Raw genomic sequence first — 25,382 nt, 5'->3', positions numbered from 1 at the left:
CTTGAAAACAAAATGGAGAAAATGCAAGAATCAATTAACAAAGACGTAGAAGAACTAAAGAATATAAAAGAAGAAAAAAGATCTACAAAATCAACCTCAAGCAATTAGAAAATGCCAATAGGAACATATATATCAATAATTACTTAAAATGTAAATGGATTAAATGCTCCAAACGAAAGATACAGATTGGCTGAAAGGATACAAAAATAAGACCCATATATATTCTGTCTACAAGAAATCCAGTTCAGACCTCAAGACACATATAGACTGAAAGTGAGAGGATGGAAAAATATATTCCATGCAAATGGGAAGCAAAAGAAAGCTGGAGTAGCAATCCTCATATCAGACAAAATAGACCTTAAAATAAAGATTACAAGAGATAAGGAAGGACTCTACATAATGAGTAAGGAATCAATCCAAGAGAAAGACATAACAATTGTAAGTATATATACACCCAACATGGAGCACTTCAATACATAAACAAACACTAACAGACATAAAAGGAGATATTAACATAACACAATAATAGTAGGAGACTTTAACACCCCACCCACACCAATGGACAGATCCTCAAGACGGAAAATTAACAAGGAAACACAAGCCTTAAATGATACATTGGATGAGATAGATCTCACTGATATCTTCAGGACATTCCATCCAAATGCATCTTCTTTTCAAGAATAGAATACACCTTCTTTTCAAGTGCACATGGAACATTCTCCAGGATATACCACATCTTGGGTCACAAATCACATCTCAGTAAACTTAAGAAAATTGAAATTGTATCAAGCATCTCTTCCAACCACAATGCTATGAGACTAGATATCAATTACAAAAAAAAAAAAAAAACTGCAAGAAACACAAACACATGGAGATTAAACAACACATCTCTAAATAACCAACAGGTTACTGAAGAAATCAAAAGGGAAATCAAAAGTTTTCTAGAAACAAATGACAATGAAAACACGACAACTCAATACCTGTGGGATGCAACAAAAGCAGTTCTAAGAGGGAAGTTTATAGCAATACAATCCTACCTCAAGAAACAACAAAAACATCGAATAGACAACCTAACTTAATACCTAAAGCAATTGGAAAAAGAAGAAGAAAAAGCCCAAAATTAGTAGAAGGAAAAAAATCATAAAGATCTGAGCAGAAATAAATGAAAAAGAGATGAAAGAAACAATAGTAAAGATTAATAAAACTAAAAGCTGGTTTTTTGAGAAGATAAAGAAAATTGACAAGCCCTTAGCCAGACTCATCAAGGGGAAAGGAGAGAAGAACCAAATCAACAAAATTAGAAGGAGAGGTTAGAACAGACAATGCAGAAATACAAAGGATTATAAGAGACTATTATAAACAACTATAAGGCAATAAAATAGATAACCTAGAAGAAATGGACAGATTCTTAGAAAAATTCAATCTTCCAAGACTGAACCAGGAAGAAATAGAAATTATAAACAACCCAAATACAAGCACTGAAATTGAAGCTGTGATCAAAAGTCTCCTGTAAAACAAAAGCCCAGGATCTGATGGCTTCACAGGAGAATTCTACCAAACATTTAGAGAAGAGCTAATTCCTATCCTTCTAAAATTCTTTCAAAAAATTACAGAGAAAGGAACAACAGAGATTTACTATATAGCACAGGGAGTTGTATTCAATATCCTGTTATAACCTATAATGGAATATAATCTGAAAGAATAACTGAATAACTTTGCTGTATTCCTGAAACTAACAGAAGATTGTAAAGCAACTATAATTCAATAAAAATGGGTATGTAAACAACTACAAAAAAAAAAAAAAAAGGAACACTTCCAAACTCATTCTACAAGGCCACCACCACCCTAATACCCAAACCAGACAAAGACAACACAGAAAAAGAAAACTATAAGCCAATATCCCTGATGAACATAGATGCAAAAATCCTCAACAAAATTTTAGCAAACAGAATTCAGCAACACATCAAACAGCTCATACACCGTGATCAAGTTGGGTTTATTCCAGGGATGGAAGGATTCTTCAATATATGGAAATCAATGTGAAACAGCACATTAGCAAGTTGAAAGATAAAAACCATATGATAATCTCAATAGATGCAGAAAAAACCTTTGGCAAAATTCAGCACCTATTTATGATTAAAACTCTTCAAAAAATGGGCACAGAAGGAACCTACCTCAACATAGTAAAGGCCATAAATGATAAGCCTACAGCAAACATTATTCTCAGTGGTGAAAAACTGAAAGAATTCCCCCTAAGATCCCCTGATTCTAAGATCCCCAAGACAAGGGTGTCCACTTCCTCAACTATTATTCAGCATACTTCTGGAAGTCCTGCCTACAACAATCAGAGAAGAAAAAGATATAAAAGGAATCCAGATCAGAAAAGAAGTACAGCTCTCACTGTTTGCAGATGACATGATACTGTACATAGAAAACCCTAAAGATGGTATCAGAAAATTACTAGAGCTAGGGTTATGGTTTTCCCAGTAGTCATGTATGGATGTGAGAGTTGGAGTATAAAGAAAGCTGAGTGCTGAAGAATTGATGCTTTTGAACTGTGGTGTTGGAGAAGACTCTTGAGAGTCCCTTGGACTGAAAGGAGATGCAACCAGTCAATCCTAAAAAAGATCAGTCCTGGGTGTTCATTGGAAGGACTGATGTTGAGGCTGAAGCTCCAATACTTTGGCCACCTGATACAAAGAGCTGATGCATTTGAAAAGACTCCGATGCTGGGAAACATTGAATGCAGAAGGAGAAGGGGACTAAGGGACTAAGGGTGGAGACATAGACTAGAACTTGTAAAACCCTGAGTAAAACAGGGGTGTAGATTTAGTGGACACCAGGCATTCAAAAATAGCCACATGTTCTGGAGAATCAAATAGGTACACGTATGCCAGGTGAGATGCTGACTCAGAAATGAACTGAGTTGCCCTTAGCCGAACTGTTGGACTGACCCCAGGACTAGGAATATGCCAAGTTAACCAGTGAAGGCCAGTCAGTGACATGGCAAAATCTGCAAAGAGTGGGTATTTGCTGTTGTTTTAAGTACGGAATTATGAACAAGCACACATACCAACAAATGCATCAAAGGCCTTCACATACAGATACAAATATGGAACTCTCAGAAGAAAAACTAGAGGGAAAGCTCCATGACTTTAGATTTGGATATGTCACCAAAGTACAGGCGTGCATGTGTGGTAATTTTCATATTTCAGTCATGTCAGAGTCTGTGCGACCCATGGCTCCTCTGTCCATGGGATTCTCCAGCCAAGAATACTGGAGTAGATTGCCATGCCCTTCTCCAGGGGTTCTTCCTGACCCAGGGATCGAATCTGCATCTCTTAATGCTCCTGCATTGGCATGTGGGTTCTTTACCACTAATGCCACCTGTGAAGCCACTAGTGTGACCAAAGCACAAGGAACAGAAGAAAAATAGGGAAATCAGTATTCTTCAAAACTCAAAATACTTTTGCATCAAATAAGCTACCAAGAGAGTGAAAATCAATCCACAGAACAGGAATAAAAACCTTTGCAAATAATATTTCTGATAAAGCTAAATTGACTGGAACTTCTTGGAAACATCCTAAAACTTTATCTGAAATTGCTTGGTTCAATTGCCAAGGTCAATTGGTGACTTTTACTCTTTATTTTGGCTAATATTTCCACAATTAATCTTCTGATTTTCCTTGCCTGTTGATGCAAAATTTACAGTTCTATATTTCCTCACTCCTTCTGAGTTTGTCTTGACTACCACCATTTGTCTTCCTTACTTATTTAAAGCATTTTCTAAGAGAATTTGGATTTAACCATGAACTAGGACTAGTGTTTCCAAACTACCAGAAATGGATATGGTAGAAATTTTTGCATTCTCTATGTGAACAGCTGACACTCAGGAATGGAAACACATTGTTCCACAATCATCACACAAGCACTCTGGTGTATTCTTTCCATACCTCCAGTAGTCACCTCTGACTCTCTTCTGTTCTTCTTTTGATTCCAGTTTTCTATGCAGTGCATCCCAAACCAAAGCAACTGTGTGAACAAGATGATGCTAAGCTCCTGGTGACAGTGGCCCAGGTCATGTCCCTGGTCCTACTTCTATTCCATCCTCTCCACATCTCAGAGCCACCACCTGTTCTTCATCTTTGTATTCTTGCACTCTCTGGATCTCAGAGTTTGGGAGAACTTGAAGACCAGTCACAGTCACAGAATAATTGTGATCATATCACAACAGGAATAAAGTGTTACATCAATAAGCATCTTTATTATAGAAGGAGTTGATAATAATATATGAGAAAAGGTCGATTCTCAAACAAGTGTTCAAGGAGTTCTTCTAATGTAACATGCATTAGATGAGCTGGGTGCTAATCTAATCTCAACTTCAATGAGAACAGTTTTTTCACGTCTTGGCACAAGTACAGCTAGTATTCTTGATCTGATAACTAGAAACATCTTTCATCATAATGTTCATGACTTCCATTCACAAATTTAATAAGCAAGAAGAAATCGGAGTTTTAAATTTTTCTTGGAATTGATTTTGTTTGGGCTGTTTTAAATTGATAATTCTTGGAAAACATAGCTGAAGAACATACTGCATTCTAGGTAAGGAGTCAATACTTGAGGGTGACCCTGATCATTGGGGACTACCTCTGAAACCAGGCACAAGCTTTTGTGTCTTTGTTCTTTGAAGTAAAATGCTGACTCAGGAGTCAATGACTGAGAAATGTGAAGATGCAGAAACAAAGAATAGCTATAGTATAGGGAACTGGTAACAATTTAGAGTATAATTCTGCCACATTGCAGAATCACCAAACTCTCAGTTCCCTGAAATTTATAGACAAAGGTCTGACATACATTCTTAAGTTATTTTTACAGCAAGCAGCCCCCACCAAATGAGAACTGTAGGGTCTAAGAATGTAGACCCTAGACTTGTTGAAAGCAGGAGGCTGATAATGCTTGAAACTTCACCTTGAAGCCAACCAGTCCAAGGACTGTGCATGAGCTGGTATTGCCTGGATCCTTAAACACCATGAAACTCCTCACTAACTGCTCCAGGGAGAGTCACACGATCTTGAGGGCATTAGTCCTCTGTGGCTCCCTTTGCCTGTAAAGCAACTCTTTGCTACTTCACCCAATATTCTGTCTCTGTGTTTCTATTTGACACCAGTGAACAAGGGCAGAGTTTTGGTAACAGCTGCACAGAGACATGCTTCGTCCCAAGTCATGGTTCCATTCAGGTACAGCTGCCTGAAAGGTGGTCAGCCCAACTCCAAAGGAAATACACAGGGCTGCGGCTTCAAAGTCTCAACATCTCAATGTTGATATAACAGAGAAACAAGCAAAAAGTCTTTACATAATTGCCTATATGAGTGTGAGGATGGAGGACAGCTGGAACTGTGCTGGGAGAAAAGACCCCATATCAGAAAAGCTTTTTATTACTCTCCAGACCACAGAGAATCTCACTCAGACAGTATCTAGAAGGTTTCATGTGAATTTTGGCAACCACAGTAAAAGCTTTCAATGACTATCTGCTCAAATGTATAGTATAGAAATTCAGTGTTAACATTGAAGAAGCTGAAGTTGAATGGTTCTATGAAGACCAACAAGACCTTTTAGAACTAACACCCAAAAAAGATTTCCTTTTCATTATAGGGAACTGGAATGCAAAAGCAGGAAGTCAAGAAACACCTGGAGTAACAGGCAAATTTGGCCTTGGAATATGGAATGAAGTAGGGCAAAGACTAATAGAGTTTTGCCAAGAAAATGCACTGGTCATAGCAAACACCCTGTTCCAACAACACAAGAGAAGACTCTACACATGGACATTACCAGATGATCAACACCAAAATCAGATTGATTATGTTCTTTGTAGCCAAAGATGGAGAAGCTCTATACAGTCTACAAAAACAAGACCAGGAGCAGATCATGAACTCCTTATTACCAAATGCAGACTTAAATTGAAGAAAATAGGGAAAACCACTAGACCATTCAGGTATGACCTAAATCAAATCCTTTATGATTATACAGTGGAAGTAAGAAATAGATTTAAGGGCCTAGATCTGATAGATAGAGTGCCTGATGAACTATGGAATGAGGTTCGTGACATACAGGAGACAGGGATCAAGACCATCCCCATGGAAAAGAAATGCAAAAAAGCAAAATGACTGTCTGAGGAGGCCTTACAAATAGCTATGAAAAGAAGAGAAGTGAAAAGCAAAGGAGAAAAGGAAAGATATAAGCATCTGAATGCAGAGTTCCAAAGAATAGCAAGGAGAGATAAGAAAGCCTTCTTCAGCGATCAATGCAAAGAAATAGAGGAAAACAACAGAATGGGAAAGACTAGCGATCTCTTCAAGAAGATGAGAGATACCAAGGGAACATTTCATGCAAAGATGGGCTCAATAAAGGTCAGAAATGGTATGGACCTAACAGAAGCACAAGATATAAAGAAGAGGTGGCAAAAATACACAGAAGAACTGGACAAAAAAGAGCTTCATGACCAAGATAATCACGATGATGTGATCACTGACCTAGAGCCAGACATCCTGGAATGTGAAGTCAAGTGGGCCTTAGAAAGCATCACTATGAACAAAGCTAACGGAGGTGGTGGAATTCCAGTTGAGCTATTTGAAATTCTGAAAGATGATGCTGTGAAAGTGCTGCACTCAATATGCCAGCAAATTTGGAAAACTCAGCAGTGGCCACAGGACTGGAAAAAGTCAGTTTTCCTTCCAATCCCAAAGAAAAGCAATGCCAAAGAATGCTCAAACTACTGCACAAGTGCACTCATCTCACATGCTAGTAAAGTAATGGTCAAAATTCTCCAAGCCAGGCTTCAGCAATATGTGAACCGTGAACTTCCAGATGTTCAAGCTGGTTTTAGAAAAGGCAGAGGAACCAGAGATCAAATTGCCAGCATCTGCTGGATCATGGAAAAATCAAGAGAGTTCCGGAAAAGCATCTATTTCTGCTTTATTGACTACGCCAAAGCTTTTGACTGAGTGTGAGAGAGTCATTTCCTAGGCAGGTTGATAAGGAGTCTAGGGGTCCCCAAGGAGAAAGGGGTCTGGAATTCTCAAGGAGGAAGAAAGGACAAACTTTTTCCTTCTCTACATTCCTAAAGATTATATAACAATAATGTATCCTGCCTAAGGACAGTCTCTGGATTAAACCTTCTGTTATTTTAAAATGTAAATTATGGGAGTAGACCTGGTCTTTACAAGGATGTATCCTGCCTGAGGACAGTGTTATCTTAAAATGGAAATTATGAGAGTAGGTTTGATGAGGTCTTGACAACCTCCAGACATTCTTTGGATTATATAACTTCATTGTTAACACTAGCAAGCGGGTACTCTTTCTGCCCCCTTCTGATGCCTATGTCAGAAGCTTTCTCTATCTCCTTTATACTTTAATAAAACTTTATTACACAACAGCTCTGAGCTATCAAGCCTCGTTTCTGGCTCCAGATTGAATTCTTCTCCTCCGGGGGCCAAGAATCCCAGTGTCTTCGTGTGATTCAACAACAACCTTTCATCTGGATCACAATAAACTGTGGAAAATTCTGAAAGAGATGGGAATACCAGACCACCTGACCTGCCTCTTGAGAAATCTTTATGCAGGTCAGGAAGCAATAGTTAGAATTGGACATGGAACAACAGACTGGTTCTAAATAGGAAAAGGAGTACGTCAAGGCTATATATTGTCACCCTGCTTATTTAACTTATATGCAGAGTACATCATGAGAAACGCTGGACTGGAAGAAGCACAAGCTGGAATCAAGATTGCCAAGAGAAATATCAATAACCTCAGATATGCAGATGACACCACCCTTATGGCAGAAAGTGAAGAGGAACTCAAAAGCCTCTTGCTGAAAGTGAAAGTGGAGAGTGAAAAAGTTGGCTTAAAGCTCAACATTCAGAAAACGAAGATCATGCCATCTGATCCCATCACTTTATGGGAAATAGATGGGGAAACAGTGGAAACAGTGTCAGACTTTATTTTTGGGGGCTCCAAAATCAGTGCAGATGGTGACTGCAGCCATGAAATTAAAAGACGCTTACTCCTTGGAAGGAAAGTTATGACCAACCTAGATAGCATATTCAAAAGCAGAGACATTACTTTGCCAACAAAGGTCTGTCTAGTCAAGGCTATGGTTTTTCCTGTGGTCATGTATGGATGTGAGAGTTGGACTGTGAAGAAAGCTGAGCGCCAAAGAATTGATGCTTTTGAACTGTGGTGTTGGAGAAGACTCTTGAGAGTCACTTGGACTGGAAGGAGGTCCAACCAGTCCATTCTGAAGGAGATCAGCCCTGGGGTTTCTTTGGAAGGAATGATGCTAAAGCTGAAACTCCAGTACTTTGGCCACCTCATGCGAAGAGTTGACTCACTGGAAAAGACTCTGATGCTGGGAGGGATTGGGGGCAGGAGGAGAAGGGGATGACAGAGGATGAGATGGCTGGATGGCATCACTGACTCGATGGACATGAGTCTGGGTGAACTCTGGGAGCTGGTGATGGACAGGGAGGCCTGGCGTGCTGCAGTTCATGGGGTCGCAAAGAGTCAGGCATGACTGAGCGACTGAACTGAACTGAACTATCTTATTATTTAATCACAAACTTTTTTGGGGTTTTATTTTGTTTCAGTTGGAGGATAATTACTTTACAATGTTGTGTTGGTTTCTGCTGTACAACATTGAGAATCAGCCATAATTATACATAGTCCCCCTCCCCCTTGAGCCTCTCTCCCACCCTCTCCCCCACCCACGCCTCTAGGTCCTCACAGAGCACAGAGCTGAGCTCCCTGTGCTATACAGCAGCTTCCCACTATCTATCTGCTTTACACATGTATAATAGATAGTGTATATATGTCAATGCTTCCTCCTCAACTCGTCCCAAACTTTTGAAGTTGTTTTCAATCAAGACTGTCTTCCTCATCTCTAAAACATCTTTAGGTCTCCCTTTTGGGGAAGAACCCTGACCTCTTGGATACACAGCACATCTAAGGTACACAACCCCTCTAGCAGGATCTCAGTGAGACAGCTCATTCCTTCTTCACCAACCAGCAAACACCAGATTTACTGTCACATATACACAGACTCGGCTTTGAGCAAACTAATAGAAAGCTGATTTTGCAACACTTGTTGGGTTCCAAAGTCAAAGACACAAAGCCTGCACCTATTAAGCAAAGCACACTTATTCAACCTCTACAGCCCCAAACTATAGTAACATTTTCTTAATTGATAAGATTTGAACTCATATCAACCCAGGAATATTCAGGGGGTAGAGTAATAGGAGAAAAACCTTGAGTCTAAGGATTCCGGATCAATGTCAGTAGGGTCACTTTCTCAGGAGGGAGATGTTTTCTTTACTGCACAGCAAACATGCCCTCCATGTCTCTGCAAGGAGCCACTGTCTCTGTGTTGCAAGGGTGTTTTTTGTACAGACAAATACTTGTGTGGGAGGGATGGTAGTTGGTGCCTCTGCCTAACAGATGTACAGAAATGGGAGAGATTTTGTAGAAATATCTCCTACTGGCACTTATCCATTTCAATAGTTAACTCCTTGGAAGAAAAGTTATGACCAACCTAGATAGCCCATTGAAAAGCAGAGACATTACTTTGCCAAAAACGGTCCATCTAGTCAAGGCTATGGTTTTTCCAGTGGTCATGTATGGATGTGAGAGTTGGACTGTGAAGAAAGCTGAGTGCCGAAGAATTGATGCTTTTGAACTGTGGTGTTGGAGAAGACTCTTGAGAGTCCCTTGGATTGCAAGGAGATCCAACCAGTCCATTCTAAAGGAGATCAGCCCTGTGTGTTCTTTGGAAGGAATGATGGTAAAGCTGAAACTCCAGTACTTTGGCCACCTCATGCGAAGAGCTGACTCATTGGAAAAGACTCTGATGCTGGGAGGGATTGGGGGCAGGAGGAGAAGGGGACGACAGAGGATGAGATGGCTGGATGGCATCACTGACTCGATGGACGTGAGTCTGGGTGAACTCTGGGAGATGGTGATGGACAGGGAGGCCTGGCGTGCTGCAATTCATGGGGTTGCAAAGAGTCGGACATGACTGAGTGACTGATCTCATCTGATCTGATCTGATCTAACAGTTTTAAAAAATTTAATCGGTAAGATGCACTGCTTTGTAATATGCATGCATGTTCAGTGTCTAAGTTGTGTCCAACTCTCGTGACCATGGACTGTAGGCTCCACCGTCCTTGGGATTCTCCAGGTAAGAACACTGGAGTGGGTTGCCATTTCCTTCTCCAATGCATGAAAGTGAAAAGGGAAAGTGAAGTCGCTCAGTTGTGTCCGACTCTTCGCGACCCCATGGACTGCACCCTACCAGGTGCCTCCATCCATGGGACTTCCCAGGCAAAAATACTGGAGTAGTTTGCCATTCCCTTCTCCAAGAGATGTCCCCAATCCAGGGATTGAACCGGAGTCTCTTTCATTCTTTAGAATTCCTACCACTGAGCCACCTGGGAATCATTGTAAGAAACAAAATATAACACTGGAACTATTTTATTTCATTTGTATTGAGATATAGTTGAATTACAATGTTGTGTTAATTACTGCAGTACAGCAAAATGACTCAGTTATATATATATATATACTTTTTCATATGCTCTTCTATTATGGTTTGTCATAAAATATTGAATATAGTCCCCTGTGCTGTACAGTTGGATTTTGTGTTAATCCAATTTGTATATAATAGTATGCATCTGCTAACCCCAACCTCCCAGTCCAACTCTTTCCCAAGCCCTTCCTCCTTGGAAACCATCAGATAATAATTGATAGCTTACAAAAATACTTACACCAAGTTAAAAAAAAAGTGTAAAACCTGTATATTGAAGATCATTTCAAATTGTAAATAAACATGCGAATACATTTATATAGGAGAGTCATGAAAGTATGAAATTAAATTTATATTTTATGGCAAGAAAAATTTAAACATGAAAAACTTTTCTCTACCTTTGTACTCCTCTTCCTCACTGTAAGTTGTGTGCATGACACATGCGTGGACCAGACCTCCCACATCAGAGGGAAGACCTGCTCGACATTGAAGAGCAACAAACTCCTAGCATCAGTAAGACAGCTCCTTAAAAGATAAATTCCTTCTTAACCTTGTAAGGGGTCACATGACCCACCTTGATGATGCTTAGATCTGGATTATGTACACTGTCAATAATACGTCTTTTCACGCAGAGCCCTCTGTCTCCAAAACTTACATCCCCGTGCCTTGACTTCTAGAGGACATAACAGTTCTCAGGCTTTCTGAGATGCTCTTCCTGGGTTATAGTTCTCAAATCTGACTCGAATACAATTTTCCATTTCTTTCTTTTATTTTTTTCTTTTTCTTTTTTTTCTGTTTCACATATGATATTATACATTTCTCAATGCCATTCTCCCAAATCATCCCACCCTCGCCTTCTCCCACAGAGTCCAAAAGACTGTTCTATACACCTGTGTCTCTTTTGTGGTCTCACATACAGGGTTCTCGATAGATCAACTAATTCATTTTTGACAAAGGAAAAGGCACCAGGAGGTTATCTTTATTTTCTATCCTTTCTCTTTTGCTTTCCAAATTATTTTGTTATCACAAAAAACTAGAATTCATATTTTAAGTCTTCTTTATTTCATAAAAAAATTTTTAATGATAAACAAGCTTCAAAAGTTCATACACTTCTTTTAAACATCTCCACCAAGGACAGAAATGTTCTTCACAACCCTGGAAAAGAAGTTCTGGTAGAATGCATGGTGGACAGCTCACAGTCAATATTCTTCAGAATATGGATACTCAGGGTGATCAACTGCCCTAAAAGAGAAAGAGGGGAAATAATTTATTAAATCTGTCATATTGTTACAGAGATCATTAGTCTGTGGATGCAGTCAGGATGGGCTAAAACTCTAAATCTATAAACACATCCATTTTCTCCCCCAACAAGCACACATCAGGTGTCTGCTCCATGTACACACGGCACCTGCATATCCAATCCCAACCTTCACGTGTAATATTCACCCCATAATGACAGGTAGTTTGACTCAGGTTACAATTTATAAGAGGGCACAGACCTAGGGGTAACTGTGGAGGTCATTTCAGACACAGGTGGAACTTTTGACCCTAAGTGGTGAGAAGGATCACAGTCAAGGAATTCTTTGCTGTTTTTCATAAATCCATTCAACAGAAAAAAAAAATATTGAGCACCCCTCAAATACAGGGTGCTTTCATTAAGGTTTTACTATTAAATTGAAGAAATACCACATACACCTAAACAGTCTTACTTATAAAAGGTGATTACTGCTTTCTTAATTTGTATTACATAACTACACTCATTATTAATTAATATTACTGTTGTTTTCCTTCTTTATAGCCTGATTTTTCTTTCTAAATTTGTTGTTTTCAACTCAATTCATTAAAGAGTGCATCCTGAGCCATTCCATGTGCCAGGAGCTGTGCTATCAACATAAACCTACAAGGATGAGTAAGTCTAGGCATTCACAGAATAATGAAGGAGAGCACAGAATATACATAACGCTTTTGAGGACAGAAAAGTAACTTGCTATCTTTTCTCATTTTTCATCATGTCTTTTTTCAGAATCATAATATACATATACATAAGTATGCAGGCATACTAAGTCGCTCAGTTGTGTCCAAGTCTTCAAGACCCTATGGACTATAGCCCACAGGCTTCTCTGTCCATGGATTCTCTAGGCAAGAATACTGGAGTGAGTTGCCTGCATTCCTCTAGGGGATCTTCCCACACAGGGTTCAAACCTGCATCTCTTATGTCTCCTGCATTGGCAGGTGGCTTCTTTACCACTACCGCCCCCTAGGGAGCCCATATATATGTGCATGTGTACTGTGTGCTAAGTCACTTGAGTTGTGTCTGACTCTTTGCATCTCCATGGGCTGTAGCCCACCAGGTTCCTCTGTCCATGGGATTCTCCAGGCAAATACTGGAGTGGGTTGCCATTTCCTTCTCCAGGGGATCTTTGCAACCCATAGATCCATCCTGCACCTCTTAGGTCTCCTGCATTGGCAGATGACTTTCTCACCATTAGTGCCAACTAGAAAGCCCATATGTAAATGTACATATAAATATATATATCTTCTTTACAAACAAGGAGGCTTCCCAGTGTCGCAGTGGGTAAAGAATCTGCCTGAAATGCAGGAGACACAGGAGACATGGATTCAATCCCCAGGTTGGGACAATCCCCTCAAGATGGTCATGGCAACCCACTCAAGTATTCTTGCCTGGAGAATCTCATGGGCAGAGGAGCGTTGCGGGCTATAGTCCATAGGGTTGCAAAGTCAGACACAACTGAAGTGACTGAACACTACAAACAAGGGGAGTTTTGAGATCTTTCATTTGAAACTAAATCTTCATTTTATCACTAATGTGTGTTCCCTTTTCTCTAAACTCTCTCCAAACATCTCTCTGTGTGATTACTCTTCTGTCTCTTCAGTCCTGACATCCTCCTGCAGTAATTAAGCAGCTGGAATTCCATGGTACTAACTAAGTAAAGTCAAGAAGGTAGGAGCTCCCAGTGGATGGATCCCTGATGGTCAAAGTCTACACTAGGATGAGTCTTGACTCAAGAAACCAGAGAGACCCAGATGATCTTATCAGGTGTGTCCAGCTAAGGACAGAAGTCTCTCTCTGGAAGGTCAGTCCATGATATACTCAAAATTCATTAGGTGACATTTTAAGGGTGAGGAAATGGGAGATGTGTTAGGGAAAAGATCAATAAAGAGATAAATTTGGAATAAATAGATGGTGTCTTGGTAAAGAAAAGTCCATCAGGGAGAAAATCCACCAGACACTTAGGAGAAGAAGTGGAGCCAGGCTCACTGTGACTTCTCACACTGAAGCATGTTGGCCTTCATAGGCCCCTCCTCCAGAAATATCAACAATGCATTTACAATTGTGTTAGGATAAGCAGAAATGTAATTCAGGATGGATTCCTTACTATATAGTCATTATGTATCATTTCCTCCTGATTCTACAAAGAGTTAAAGATGAAAGATTTGCATCAGTCCTTGAAAGAAGGAGCCTGGTAGGCTACAGTTGATGGGGTCCATAGAGTCAGACAAGACTGAGCAACTAACACTATCACTTTCTGAAAGAAGAATGGGCTACAGGCACTGTGCCCTCTGTGTTTTCTGGGTCTCTGGGCCCTGAGAGGAGGAACACCAAGCACAGGGATTAGGCACAACGTAGTGAATTCACCACAATGTCAACACTGGGGATTTTACTGATTGTCTGTCCTGGGTCCCAGTCACATTTCTGTTGATCAGAGACAGAACCCTAGAGGAAACCTCTGATCTGAGGTCTGAAGGAAGCCCCTGGTATACTCCTACACTGGAAACCAGGGCTGTCTCCCTGAAATTAAGCTTTAAGAAAGCTTATTCCTCTGCTGATCTATATGCTAGAGAAAACAGTACATGTGGAACATATACAAGTCACTTACTGTTGAAAATCATAGTATCTTATATTGCTGTTGAGGCCATCAATTGCTTTCATGTCTTCCAGAGTCAGTTCAAAGTCAAACACCTGAAAAGAAGGAAGAATCACATTAATCTTTCCCCCAAGGAGCCAGCCTCCCCCTGGGGACTGGAGGAATTTCCAGCTGGATGGGGACAACTACAGGGGAAAGGGAAGCCATGTCTGTCCTCAGTTAGACAAAGAATGCCCCTCGTGAAGCATATTCTTTAGAAGCCCTCTGACCACAGCCCCACTCATCACCTGTATGTTCTCTTTGATCCGCTTTTTGTTGTAACTCTTGGCCAGAACCACAACCCCACGTTGTATCTGGTAGCGAAGGGCAACCAGAGCTGGGGTTTGCTTGTGGTTTTTGGCAATGGCAGAGAGAACTGGGTCCTCCAAGAGAAAGGGGAGGTTTGGGTTCACCCTGAAAGGAAATTCAGAAATGGCGAGTAGCTAAGACTAAGTGCTCAGTTTATGAAGAGGCTTCCCAAACATATCAGGTATGTCACCTCTAGACCAGGGCTTCTCAAAGTGTGGTTCATGAACCAGCATCATCAGCATCACCTGGGATCTTGTTAGAAACACAAAATTCCATGGCTTAGCTGAAGACAAACTGATACAGAACCTCAAATATGTCACCTCCTATTCTGTGATTACAGATCTCTGTGGGTGATTCAGATGCATTATTGAGTTGAGACCAGGACTGCCGAACTCATGGAGTTTGTTTCTTTATTACTTCTCTGTGGTTATTTTTCTTTTCCAATCAATGCTCAAAAGTAAAGACAATGGTATGAAAGGAGAATATGATGCGAAATATTGGGAAATATTTTGTTTTTCATTCTTTTCTAATTTTCACTTGTCTCAGCTGTTGATAAAAGCAGAGTAGTCTGAAAATGAAGACAATGTATTTCATAATTATTTACATTGTGTAGTTCCTCTACAAATGTTTACAAAAATGATTCAATTTGTACTTATTTTTCAATCATGATAAACCTGGAAATTATGTATTATTATCCTGATTTTAGACATACAGTGAGGGAGGCTTGGTAAGTCTATTATAGTAATGTGCTCATTAGTCCATAAATAAGTAAATTATGACAAAGCTTATGTCTTAGTTATCAACTGGGGGATTATATAGAGATTTTCATGCAGAAACTTGTGTTAAAATGTATATACAAGACACATGCAATGTAAGATATCTAGCTGGGTGATGAAAGACAAAAGAGGATTTCTCCCATCTGTCTTCTCTCCCCTCTACCCTTTGAGAGTTGTCTCCAAAGCACTGAGTATGGAACAATAATATTTTCATCAAAAAAGGAGTTTTAGATAAACTCCTTGTGACCATCAGTACTGCTCATTACCATTGTAATGTCCGCTGGGCTCCCAGAGCACCATAGGCAACCAGGACAATATCGTGTGACTTGCAGAACTCCAGCAGCTTGCTCTGGTTGAGATAAGGGTGACATTCCACCTGTAGAACACCAACAGAAAAGAGTGTCAGATTATATGAAAAGGTAATACACCAGAGAAAGCTTAAAAGTAAGAATTATATATGCTAAAGAAAAACTGTGTCACATCAAATTACAACTGGAAATATCAAGGAAAGAATTTTTTTAAATTATATTTTTGTCCCCTGAAAAGGTAAAAAATAATGACATTACTGAGAATAAGTAATTCTACCGAACAGATCTTGGTTGCTGAACATGACTGAACAGAACAAGACATGTGCCTAATTCCAGATGTGGGACAGGAAAAGAGCTGTCTAAGCTTTGGACACCAAACTATGCCAGAAAGAAAGAAATTGCACAGTCTTATGAAGAAATGTCTGAAGGACAAAAGAACCAGTTTGATGAATTCCCATTGGTGACATTTCAGTAGATTTGAGCATCAAAGGAAACCTCCAGTGAAAGCAAATGTACCAAACAGAAACAATAAAAATCCCTGAGAGAGGAAGAAAGAGCAAAAATGCTTCTCTCCACAAGTAAGTAAGTAAGTGAAGTTGCTCAGTCGTGTACGACTCTTTGCGACCCCGTGGATTGTAGCCTACCAGGCTTCTCCGTCCATGGGATTTTCCAGGCAAGAATACTAAATCTTTTCTCAGAAACTGACAGTTAATGTGAAAGAGTGCAGTGTTTTCCCCTGTCTTATAAGAATAGATGTATTTTACTCTGAATAATGAGGGAATTTTACTTTTACAATAAAATGTCAGGTCAGAAGATTAAAAAGAGCATTTAAAATGGAAAATAATGAAAAACGTTCCAATGAAATAATTAATTCAGTGGAAAGTCATCAATGGATTCTCAACCATTACATGAAAACTTGGGGGAAATCAAACTTCCCCTGATGATGGTTATCATTCAACAGATGACTAGATAATTTCAAGAGGGAAAATACACATTTCCAAATAAAATATCCAGCTACTAATAGCTTTACCAGAAGAACAAAAGTACTGTCACTCACAGTGGGACAACTTGTCACCTTGCACTTCCTACCGGGGTTCATTTAGGGACAAAGCATGCAACTATCATTTTCTTGTCAAAATATTTAACCTTAATGTAGCAAGGAGTTCAGATTTAAGTACTAATTTACATAATCTAGGATTACAGGAACAAGTTAATTAGCATCAAAAAATAACAATGATAAAGACAGTGTATTTGTCCAAACCTTGCCTGGATATCTTGGTAACACAAAGACTGAGTGACCATTTTACATTAAAAGAGCTTAAAATGACTCAAAATTACATGTGAACCACAATCAGACCCAGGTCAGCAAAATATTGTTGCAGCCTGGCAGAGCAGAAACCAGAACCTGCCCCATGGCTCAAGGGTGTGGCAAACTGTGCCCTCATGATTGTGCTAGTAAGCATGATGAATGGACAGACTTGGGGCTGGGCATGCTCTCTGCTCTGCTTCACTGCTGGCCCCTGCGTCCATCCCTGTGGAAACAAAACAAATGTTCCTGATCAACAGCAGAGCCTCAACTTTACTTCCTCTTTATGGAGCGCTGATCAAACTCCCCAGTATAGCTCTTTCCTAGTGATCTCATGACTTCTGCCCATAAAAGTGCGGGCTGAAAGGAGATGTCTTGGCTTCCTGCCATGGAGAGCAGGAGGGCCTACTGATCCCCCACTTGCAAATTAGATGTGTCTGTCTTTTCATTAGGCACTCGCCCCTGGTTCAGGTCTTTCTCACCCTCTGTGCTGGACATGGCAGGTGGCCCCTGAACAGAGACCTGAAGTCAGGAAGGATTCCTCCGAGGGAAGAAACTGAAAGTGAAGACATTGGGCTGTAGGTGAGACACATGGATCGTGACCAGGCCCTCAAACTGTAAGGGTGGGAAGTCCCTTGTTGTCCAAGACATGGTGTCAATGGGGAAGGATTTGAGTAAAGCTGAGAAACATCATCTCCAGCTTTTGAGGCACCTTCCCCAGACTGCAGGGGCACAGGTGAAAGAGGAGCCATTGACACAATTGCCAAGAGAGGTGGTTAAATATAATCTTTGGTTTCCGGAGGAAGGCACTCTAGATATTGAAAATTGGGATCCAGTGGGAGAAAATTTGAAAACAGCACACAGGAGAGGGGATTGCATACCTGTGATGGTATTTGTCACCTGGGGGCTAGTGCAATTGGTCCTATACCCTATACAGACAGAAATAATGTGAGAAGACGGTGTCCTCAAACGTCTTGTTAACCCTTCGACCCCTTTGCCACCCAAGCTCAAGGACAATTTTCCACCACCGCCACCTCCACTGGGTCCAGAAATGTCTCGGGAGGATAAGCCGCTGACCTGGTTTCAGCGGGCATGGCCTCTGCCCTTCCTATGGGTGCTTTAGACATTAGGGACCATCTCCCTTTCCCAATGATTACAGGCCCAACCCCAATAATCCCACTCGTGTTATTGTAACCCATGAAACTTTTGACATCAGGTTTTAAAGGAACTAATTCTAGTGTTAGACTGATTGGGGTCAATTCTCCATATACATACATGGGAGCTGTTGGAAATTTGCTTGCATGGGAGATGCTCTCCTTACAATGTTAAAATGCTAGCCAAAACAGCTTTAAGTGGTCCCCCAAATTTACAGATTTTTGCCTCTTATACTGAATTGTGTCAATAGCTAGCCTGTATTAATTTGGCCAATGGAGATAATCTTACTTTTGAAATGTTCATAGGCACAGGGCAATATACCAGTTTAATAGCGCAATTGACTTATGAAGATATACTGGTGGGAGCATATGTACAGATTGCAAAATGCTGCTGAAGCAGGGGCAGACAGTATGAGAACTCAGCAAGCCTACTGGTTCATTTGTTAAAATATTACAGAGACCCAAAAAAGACTTCACTGAATTTGTAGACTGGATCTCATCTGCTCTCCACCATCAAATTAATAGTCCTACAGTGGAGGACATTTTATTAAAACAATTATCCTATGAAAATGCCAATAAAGATTGCAAGGCTGCCCTTAACACTATTTGTCAAAATGGCAGCCTTGGTGATTTTGTTCGAAGGTGTCAAAATGTTGGTACACAGGCTCACAAACAAGCCAAGCTAGCCCAAGCAATTTGTGCTGCCTTTAAAAACAATTTTAGCTCTTCCCATGTCAAATGCTTTCAATGTGGAAAACCCAGACATATGAAAAAGGCTTGCTGTTCTGGGCCCAAAACAGATGTTACAATACCTCCGTCTACTGGTGAAAATAAAACATCAGGACTGTATCCTAGGTACCAAAAAGGCAATCACTGGGCTAATCAATGCAGATCAAAATTCCATAGGAATGGGTCCCCTTTGCAGCCCGGAAATTGCCATCAGGGCCAGCCCTAGGCCCCACAAACAGTGGGGGCATACACTGTGAGGACCTCCAGCACACCCTTCAGTCTATCTCCAGCCTCTCAGTCTCTACCAGTGGAAGTGCTGGGTTGGACCTCCCACCCTGAGTAACTGTCTCAATTAATGAATTGGATTCCCACCCCCCACCACCACCCAATAGCAATCCCTACTGAGATCCAAGGTCCCATGCCACCAGGGACCATAAGACTCATTCTGGGCAGAAGTGGCCTTACCCTTAAGGGCCTCCAAATTCTTCCTGGCCTTACTGACCCAGACTATTCAGGAGAAATTAAAGTAATGGCTCTCTCCCTTTAATTCCATGTCATTCCTCAAGCTCAACAAATTGCTCAACTCCTTCTCTTGCCTTACCATGCCCCTAACAACTATAATCCTGTCACCAGAGGAGAACAAGGATTTGGGAGCGCAGGTGATCAAGTAGTGTGCTTTATTCAACAAATACTCTCAGATCGGCCCACATGTCAGGCTAAAATCCAAGCAAAAACGTTCTCTGAAATCTTAGATTCTAGGGCTGACATTGCCATCATTACTTCTCCTCAATGGTGAGCTGATTGGCCCCTGACTGAACCCCAGGAAAAGATAATCAGGCTTGGGGAAACCTCAACAATTTGCTCAAAGTGCAGCAATTCTTCCTTGCCTAGGGCCCGACAAACAGCTTGCTCACTTCCAACCTTTTATTGCAGAAATTCCCTGTAATTTATGGGGCAGAGATCTGCTTGCCCATTGGCACCTAGTTCTCTCCAATAAGGAAAAGGCAGATCATACGATGGCAAGAATGGGATACCAACCAGCAAAAGAGCTAGGAAAGATTTACAGGGAGATCCTTCTTCCTTACCTATTCACCCGAAACTGGACAGAAAAGGGCTAATTGAGGGGCCATTAAAGTTTCTCTGCCACCACACGCCACAGCTCTAACATGACTTACCTCTAAACCTGCTTGGGTATATCAGTGGCCTCTAGCAAGGGAGAAACTTATACATTTACAAGCCTTGGTAGAAGAACAGTTTCAAGCAGGACACATAGAGGAGAATGCTAGTCCTTGGAATACTCCAGTTTTCACAGCCCATAAAAAATCAGGCAAATGGAGGCTGCTTCATGAGCTTTGATTAATGCAGTAATGCAACCCATGGGGACCTTGCAGCCTGGACTCCCATCCCCTTCAGCCTTACGTCAGAATTGGCCAATTATAGTTCTGGATCTTAAAGATTGTTTTTATACAATCCCCTTAGCCACACAAGACAAAGGAAAATTTGCATTTTTGGTACCCAATATTAACCAACAAACCCCCATGAAACAGTACCAATGAAAAATGTTGCCTCTGGGGATGATGAGTCTACAAGTCTTCAAGATGGTGAAGTAGAAGGACATGTGCTCATCTTCTGCTGTGAGAACTCCAAAATTACAACTCGCTGCTGAACATTGTCAACAGGAGAATGCTGTATCCCACCAAAAAAAGAACCCCACATCCAAGGGCAAAGGAGAAGCCCCAGCAAGAGAGTAGAAGGGGCAAAATCACGTTTAGAATCAAAACTTGTACCCGCCAGGGACCTCGGAGGGCTCAAAAAAACCTTGTGTGCACCAGGACACAGAGACCACACTGAGACTGAGCCAGAACTGTGTTTGAGTCTCTCAAGCAGAGGTAAGTGTCAGCAGTGGCCTGCCGTACCCTTCAGTCAGTCTCTCCCATTAGGAAGTTTCCATAAGCCTCTTATCCTTATCCATCAGAGGACAGACAGATGGAAACCACAGTAACAGAAAACTAACCAAACTGATCACATTTGACCATAGACTTGTCTAACTCAATGAACTATGAGCCATGCCATGTAGGGCCACCCAAGACGGACGGGTCATGGTGGAGTTCTGACAAACATGATCCACTGGAGAAGGGAATGGCAAAGCACTTCAGTATTCTTGCCTTGAGAACCCCATGTAAAGGCAAAAAGATAGGATACTGAAAGATGAATTCCCCAGGTCGATAGGTGCCCAGTATGCTACTGGAGATCAGTGGAGAAATAACTCCAGAAAAAATGAAAAGACAGAGCCAAAGCAAAAACAATGCCCAGGTGTGGATGTGACTGGTGATGGAGGCAAAGTCCGTTGTTGTAAAGAACAATATTGCATAGGAACCTGGATTGTTAGGTCCATGAATCAAGGCACATTGGAAGTGGTCAAACAGGAGATGGCAATAGTGAACATCAACATTTCAAGAATCATGACTGGACCGGATGGGTGGGCTGGGTGGACTGGAATGGGTGAATTTAACTCAGATAAGCATTAATTATATGTGGGCAAGAATCCCTTAGAAGAAATAGAGTAGCCATCATAGTCACCAAAAGAGTCCAAAATGCAGTACTTAGATGCAATCTCCATAACAACAGAATGATCTCTGTTTGTTTAGAAGTTAAACCATTCAATCTCACAGTAATCCAACTCTATGCCACGACCAGTAATGCTGAAGAAGCTGAAGTTGAATGGTTCTATGAAGACCAACAAGACCTTCTAGAACTAACACCCAAAAAAATATGTCCTTTTCATTATAGGGGACTGGAATGCAAAAGTAGGAAGTCAAGAGACACCTGGAGTAACAGGCAACTTTGGCTTTGGAGTACAAAATGAAGCAGGGCAAAGGCTAACAGAGTTTTGCCAAGAAATCACAATGGTCATAGCAAACACCCTCTTCCAACAATGCAAGAGAAGACTCTACACATGGACATCACCAGATGGTCAACACCAAAATCAGATTGATTATATTCTTTGCAGCCAAAGATGGAGAAGCTCTATACAGTCAGCAAAAACAAGACTGGGAGCTGACTATGACTCAGATCATGAAGTCCTTATTGCCAAATTCAGACATAAATTGAAGAAAGTAGGGAAAAACCACTAGACCATTTAGATATGACCTAAATCAAATCCCTTACGATTATACAGTGGAAGTGAGAAATAGATTGAAGGAATTAGATCTGATAGACAGAGTGCCTGAAGAACTATGGACAGAGGTTCTTGACATTGTACAAGAGGCAGTGATCAAGACCATCCCTAAGACAAAGAAATGCAAAAAGGCAAAATGGTTGTCTGAGGAGGCCTTATGAATAGCTATGAAAAGAAGAATACTGAAAGGCAAAGGAGAAAAGGAAAGACATACTTATTTGTACGCAGAGTTCCAAAGAATAGCAAGGAGAGATAAGAAAACCTTCTTCAGTGATCAATGCAAAGAAATAGAGGAAAACCACAGAATGGGAAAGACTAGAGACCTCTTCAAGAAAATTAGAGACACCAAGGGAACATTTCCTGTAAAGATGGGCTCAATAAAGGACAGAAATGGTATGGACATAATAGAAGAAGATATTAAGAAGAAGTGGCAAGGATGCACAGAAGAATTATACAAAAAAAAATCTTCACAACCCAGATAATCACAATGGTGTGATCACTCACCTAGAGCCAGACATCCTGGAATGGGAAGTCAAATGGGTCTTAGGAAGTATCACTAGGAACAAAGCTAGTGGAAGTGATGGAATTCCAGTTGAGCTATTTCAAATCCTGAAAGATGGTGCTGTGAAAGTGCTGCACTCAATATGCCAGCAAACTGGGAAAACTAAGCATTGACCACAAGATTGGCAACGGTCGGTTTTCATTCCAGTCCCAAAGAAAGGCAATGCCAAAGAATGCTCAAACCACCATATAATTGCACTCATCTCACACACTAAAGTAATGCTCAAAATTCTCCAAGCCAGGCTTTAGCAGTACGTGAACTGTGAACTTCCAGATATTCAAGTTAGATTTAGAAAAGGCAGAGGAAACAGAGATGAAATTGGCAACATCTGCTGGATCATTAAAAAAGTAAGAGAGTTCCAGAAAAACATCTACTTCTGCTTTATTAACTATTCCAAAGTCTTTGACTGGATCACAACAAACTGGAAAATTCTTCAAGAAATGGGAATACGAGACCACCTTACCTGCCTCCTGAGAAATCTGTATGCAGCTCAAGAAGCAACAGTTAGAACCGAATGTGGAACAACAGGAAAGTGAAGCTGCTCAGTCATGTCCAACTCTTTGTGACCCCATGGACTGTGGCCTACCAGGCTCCTCCGTCCATGGGTTTTTCCAGGCAATGGTACTGGAGTGGGTTGCCATTTCCTTCTCCAGGGGATCTTCCCAACCCAGGAATCCAACCCAGGTCTCCCACATTGCAGGCAGATGCTTTACCATCTGAGCCACCAGGGAAGCATGGAACAACAGACAAGTTCCAAGTGGGAATGGAATAAGTCAAGGCTGTATGTTTTTCACCCTGCTTATTTAACTTATATGCAGAGTACATCTTGCAAAATGCCTGGATGGATGAAACACATACTGGAATCAAGATTGCTGGGAGAAATATCAATAGCCTCAGATATGCAGATGACACAACCCTTATGGCAGAAAGTGAAGATAAACTAAAAGCCTCTTGATGAAAGTGAAACAGAATGAAAAAGTTGGCTTAAAAATTCTACATTCATAAAATAAAGATGATGGCATCCAGTCCCATCACTTCATGACAAATAGATGGGAAACAATGGAAACAGTGAGAGATTTTATTTATGGGGGCTCCAAAATCACTGCAGATGGTGACTTCAGCCATGAAATTAAAAGATGATTGCTCCTTGGAAGAAAAACTGTGATCAACATAGACAGCATATTATAAAGCAAACATGTTACTTTGTCAACAAAGGACCATCTAGTCAAAGCTATCCTTTTTCCAGTAGTCACGTATGGATGTGAGAGTTGGACCATAAAGAAAGCAGAGTGCCAAAGAATTGATGCTTTTGAACTGTGATGTTGGGGAAGACTCTTGAGAATCCTTTGGACTGCAAAGAGATCCAACCAGTCAATCTTAGAGGAAATCCTTCCTGAATGATCATTGTAAGGGCTGATGCTGAGGCTGAAACTCCAATACTTTGGCCACCTGATGCAAAGAACTGAGTCATTGGAAAAGACCCTGATGCTGGGAGAGATTGAAGGCAGAAGAAAAAGGGGACAACAGAGGATGAGATTGTTTGATGGCCTCAATGACTCAGTGGACTTGAGTTTGAATAAGCTCTGGCAGTTGGTGATGGACTGGGAGGCTTGGTGTGCTGCAGTCCATGGGGTTGCAGAGAGTCAGACATAACTAAGCAACTGAACTGAACTGATCTGAAATCACAAGATCTGCTCTAAATCCTGAGCAACTCTTCCATAAACTGTTAGGATCAACATAAGCGTTTAACTTCATCCTCTAACCTGGGTGACTTTCATAGTCTCCAGCACATTTCTCTGTACTGTGCTCCCTGTTGAAGCTGGGACACCAAGACTAAGGATTCAGGCATCCAAACTCCACACAAACCCTTAACACCTGTCTCACTTGGTTTTCTCTTTATTTACTTCCCATTCCATGTTTTCATGGTCTTCCTTCCTGTACACAGTTTCATCTGAGCACTTTCACACCTGATATCTGGTCATGTGTTCAGCTCAGTGAAACACCTCCTTCCTCTAAGTTCTGGAGGAATTTCATCTCTGTTGCCTTCCCTCAGTCCCCACTACAATTGAGCAGGAAGCCATCCCCATCTTTTCCACCCAGAGTTGATCAAAGATACTGTTATAGATTCTATTTACACAGTCCAGACACAAGCTTAGTTCTGTAGAATCCCCTCTCCACAAAGGTCAGATGAACAGGAGCGAAGGACAGACAGACATCAGGCTCCAGTGTAAGAAGGAGGTTCTGAAGAACAGGAGGGAGAGGAGCTGAGCTGCTCACCTGATTGCAGACGGGCTTGTACTTGAGCCCCGGCTTGTTCAGGATCTTCTCCAGCTGCTTGTGGTTGAAGTTGGACACCCCAATGGACTTGGTCAGCCCTGCGTCCTTACACTTCTCCAGGGCCTGGGAGGGAGGGGTGGTGAACAGTCACTTGGAGTGGGCAATATAGCGATAAGAAATGCTGAAAAATCATTAAGAGGGTTTCTTGTCAAGAATAAGCATTGCTTATCAAGAAGATAAAGGGGAAGAAGGTCATGAAACAAGAAGAAGTATCATCTCTTCCT

The 25,382-nt window shown here is 41.0% G+C and overlaps 1 protein-coding gene across 1 annotated transcript in view; it reads right to left on the bottom strand.

Moving 5' to 3' along the window:
• Window positions 1-11,612: 11,612 nt before the first annotated feature.
• The window catches only part of LOC109568079 (dihydrodiol dehydrogenase 3-like), a 32,645-nt gene continuing 18,875 nt past the window's right edge, over window positions 11,613-25,382 (bottom strand). Inside the window, exons 6-10 of the mRNA XM_019973307.2 lie at window positions 25,099-25,221; window positions 15,851-15,960; window positions 14,748-14,913; window positions 14,473-14,555; window positions 11,613-11,815 (exon numbers count right to left, since the gene is read on the bottom strand). Of these exons, the coding sequence (XP_019828866.2) occupies window positions 11,773-11,815; window positions 14,473-14,555; window positions 14,748-14,913; window positions 15,851-15,960; window positions 25,099-25,221 (525 nt within the window). The 3' untranslated portion in view covers window positions 11,613-11,772. The remainder of the gene's footprint in view (window positions 11,816-14,472; window positions 14,556-14,747; window positions 14,914-15,850; window positions 15,961-25,098; window positions 25,222-25,382) is intronic.

This window comes from Bos indicus, chromosome 13 (genome assembly GCF_029378745.1).
Source record: "Bos indicus isolate NIAB-ARS_2022 breed Sahiwal x Tharparkar chromosome 13, NIAB-ARS_B.indTharparkar_mat_pri_1.0, whole genome shotgun sequence".
NCBI classification, from domain to species: Eukaryota; Metazoa; Chordata; class Mammalia; order Artiodactyla; family Bovidae; genus Bos; species Bos indicus.
This window is presented reverse-complemented; position numbering and strand designations above follow the sequence as displayed.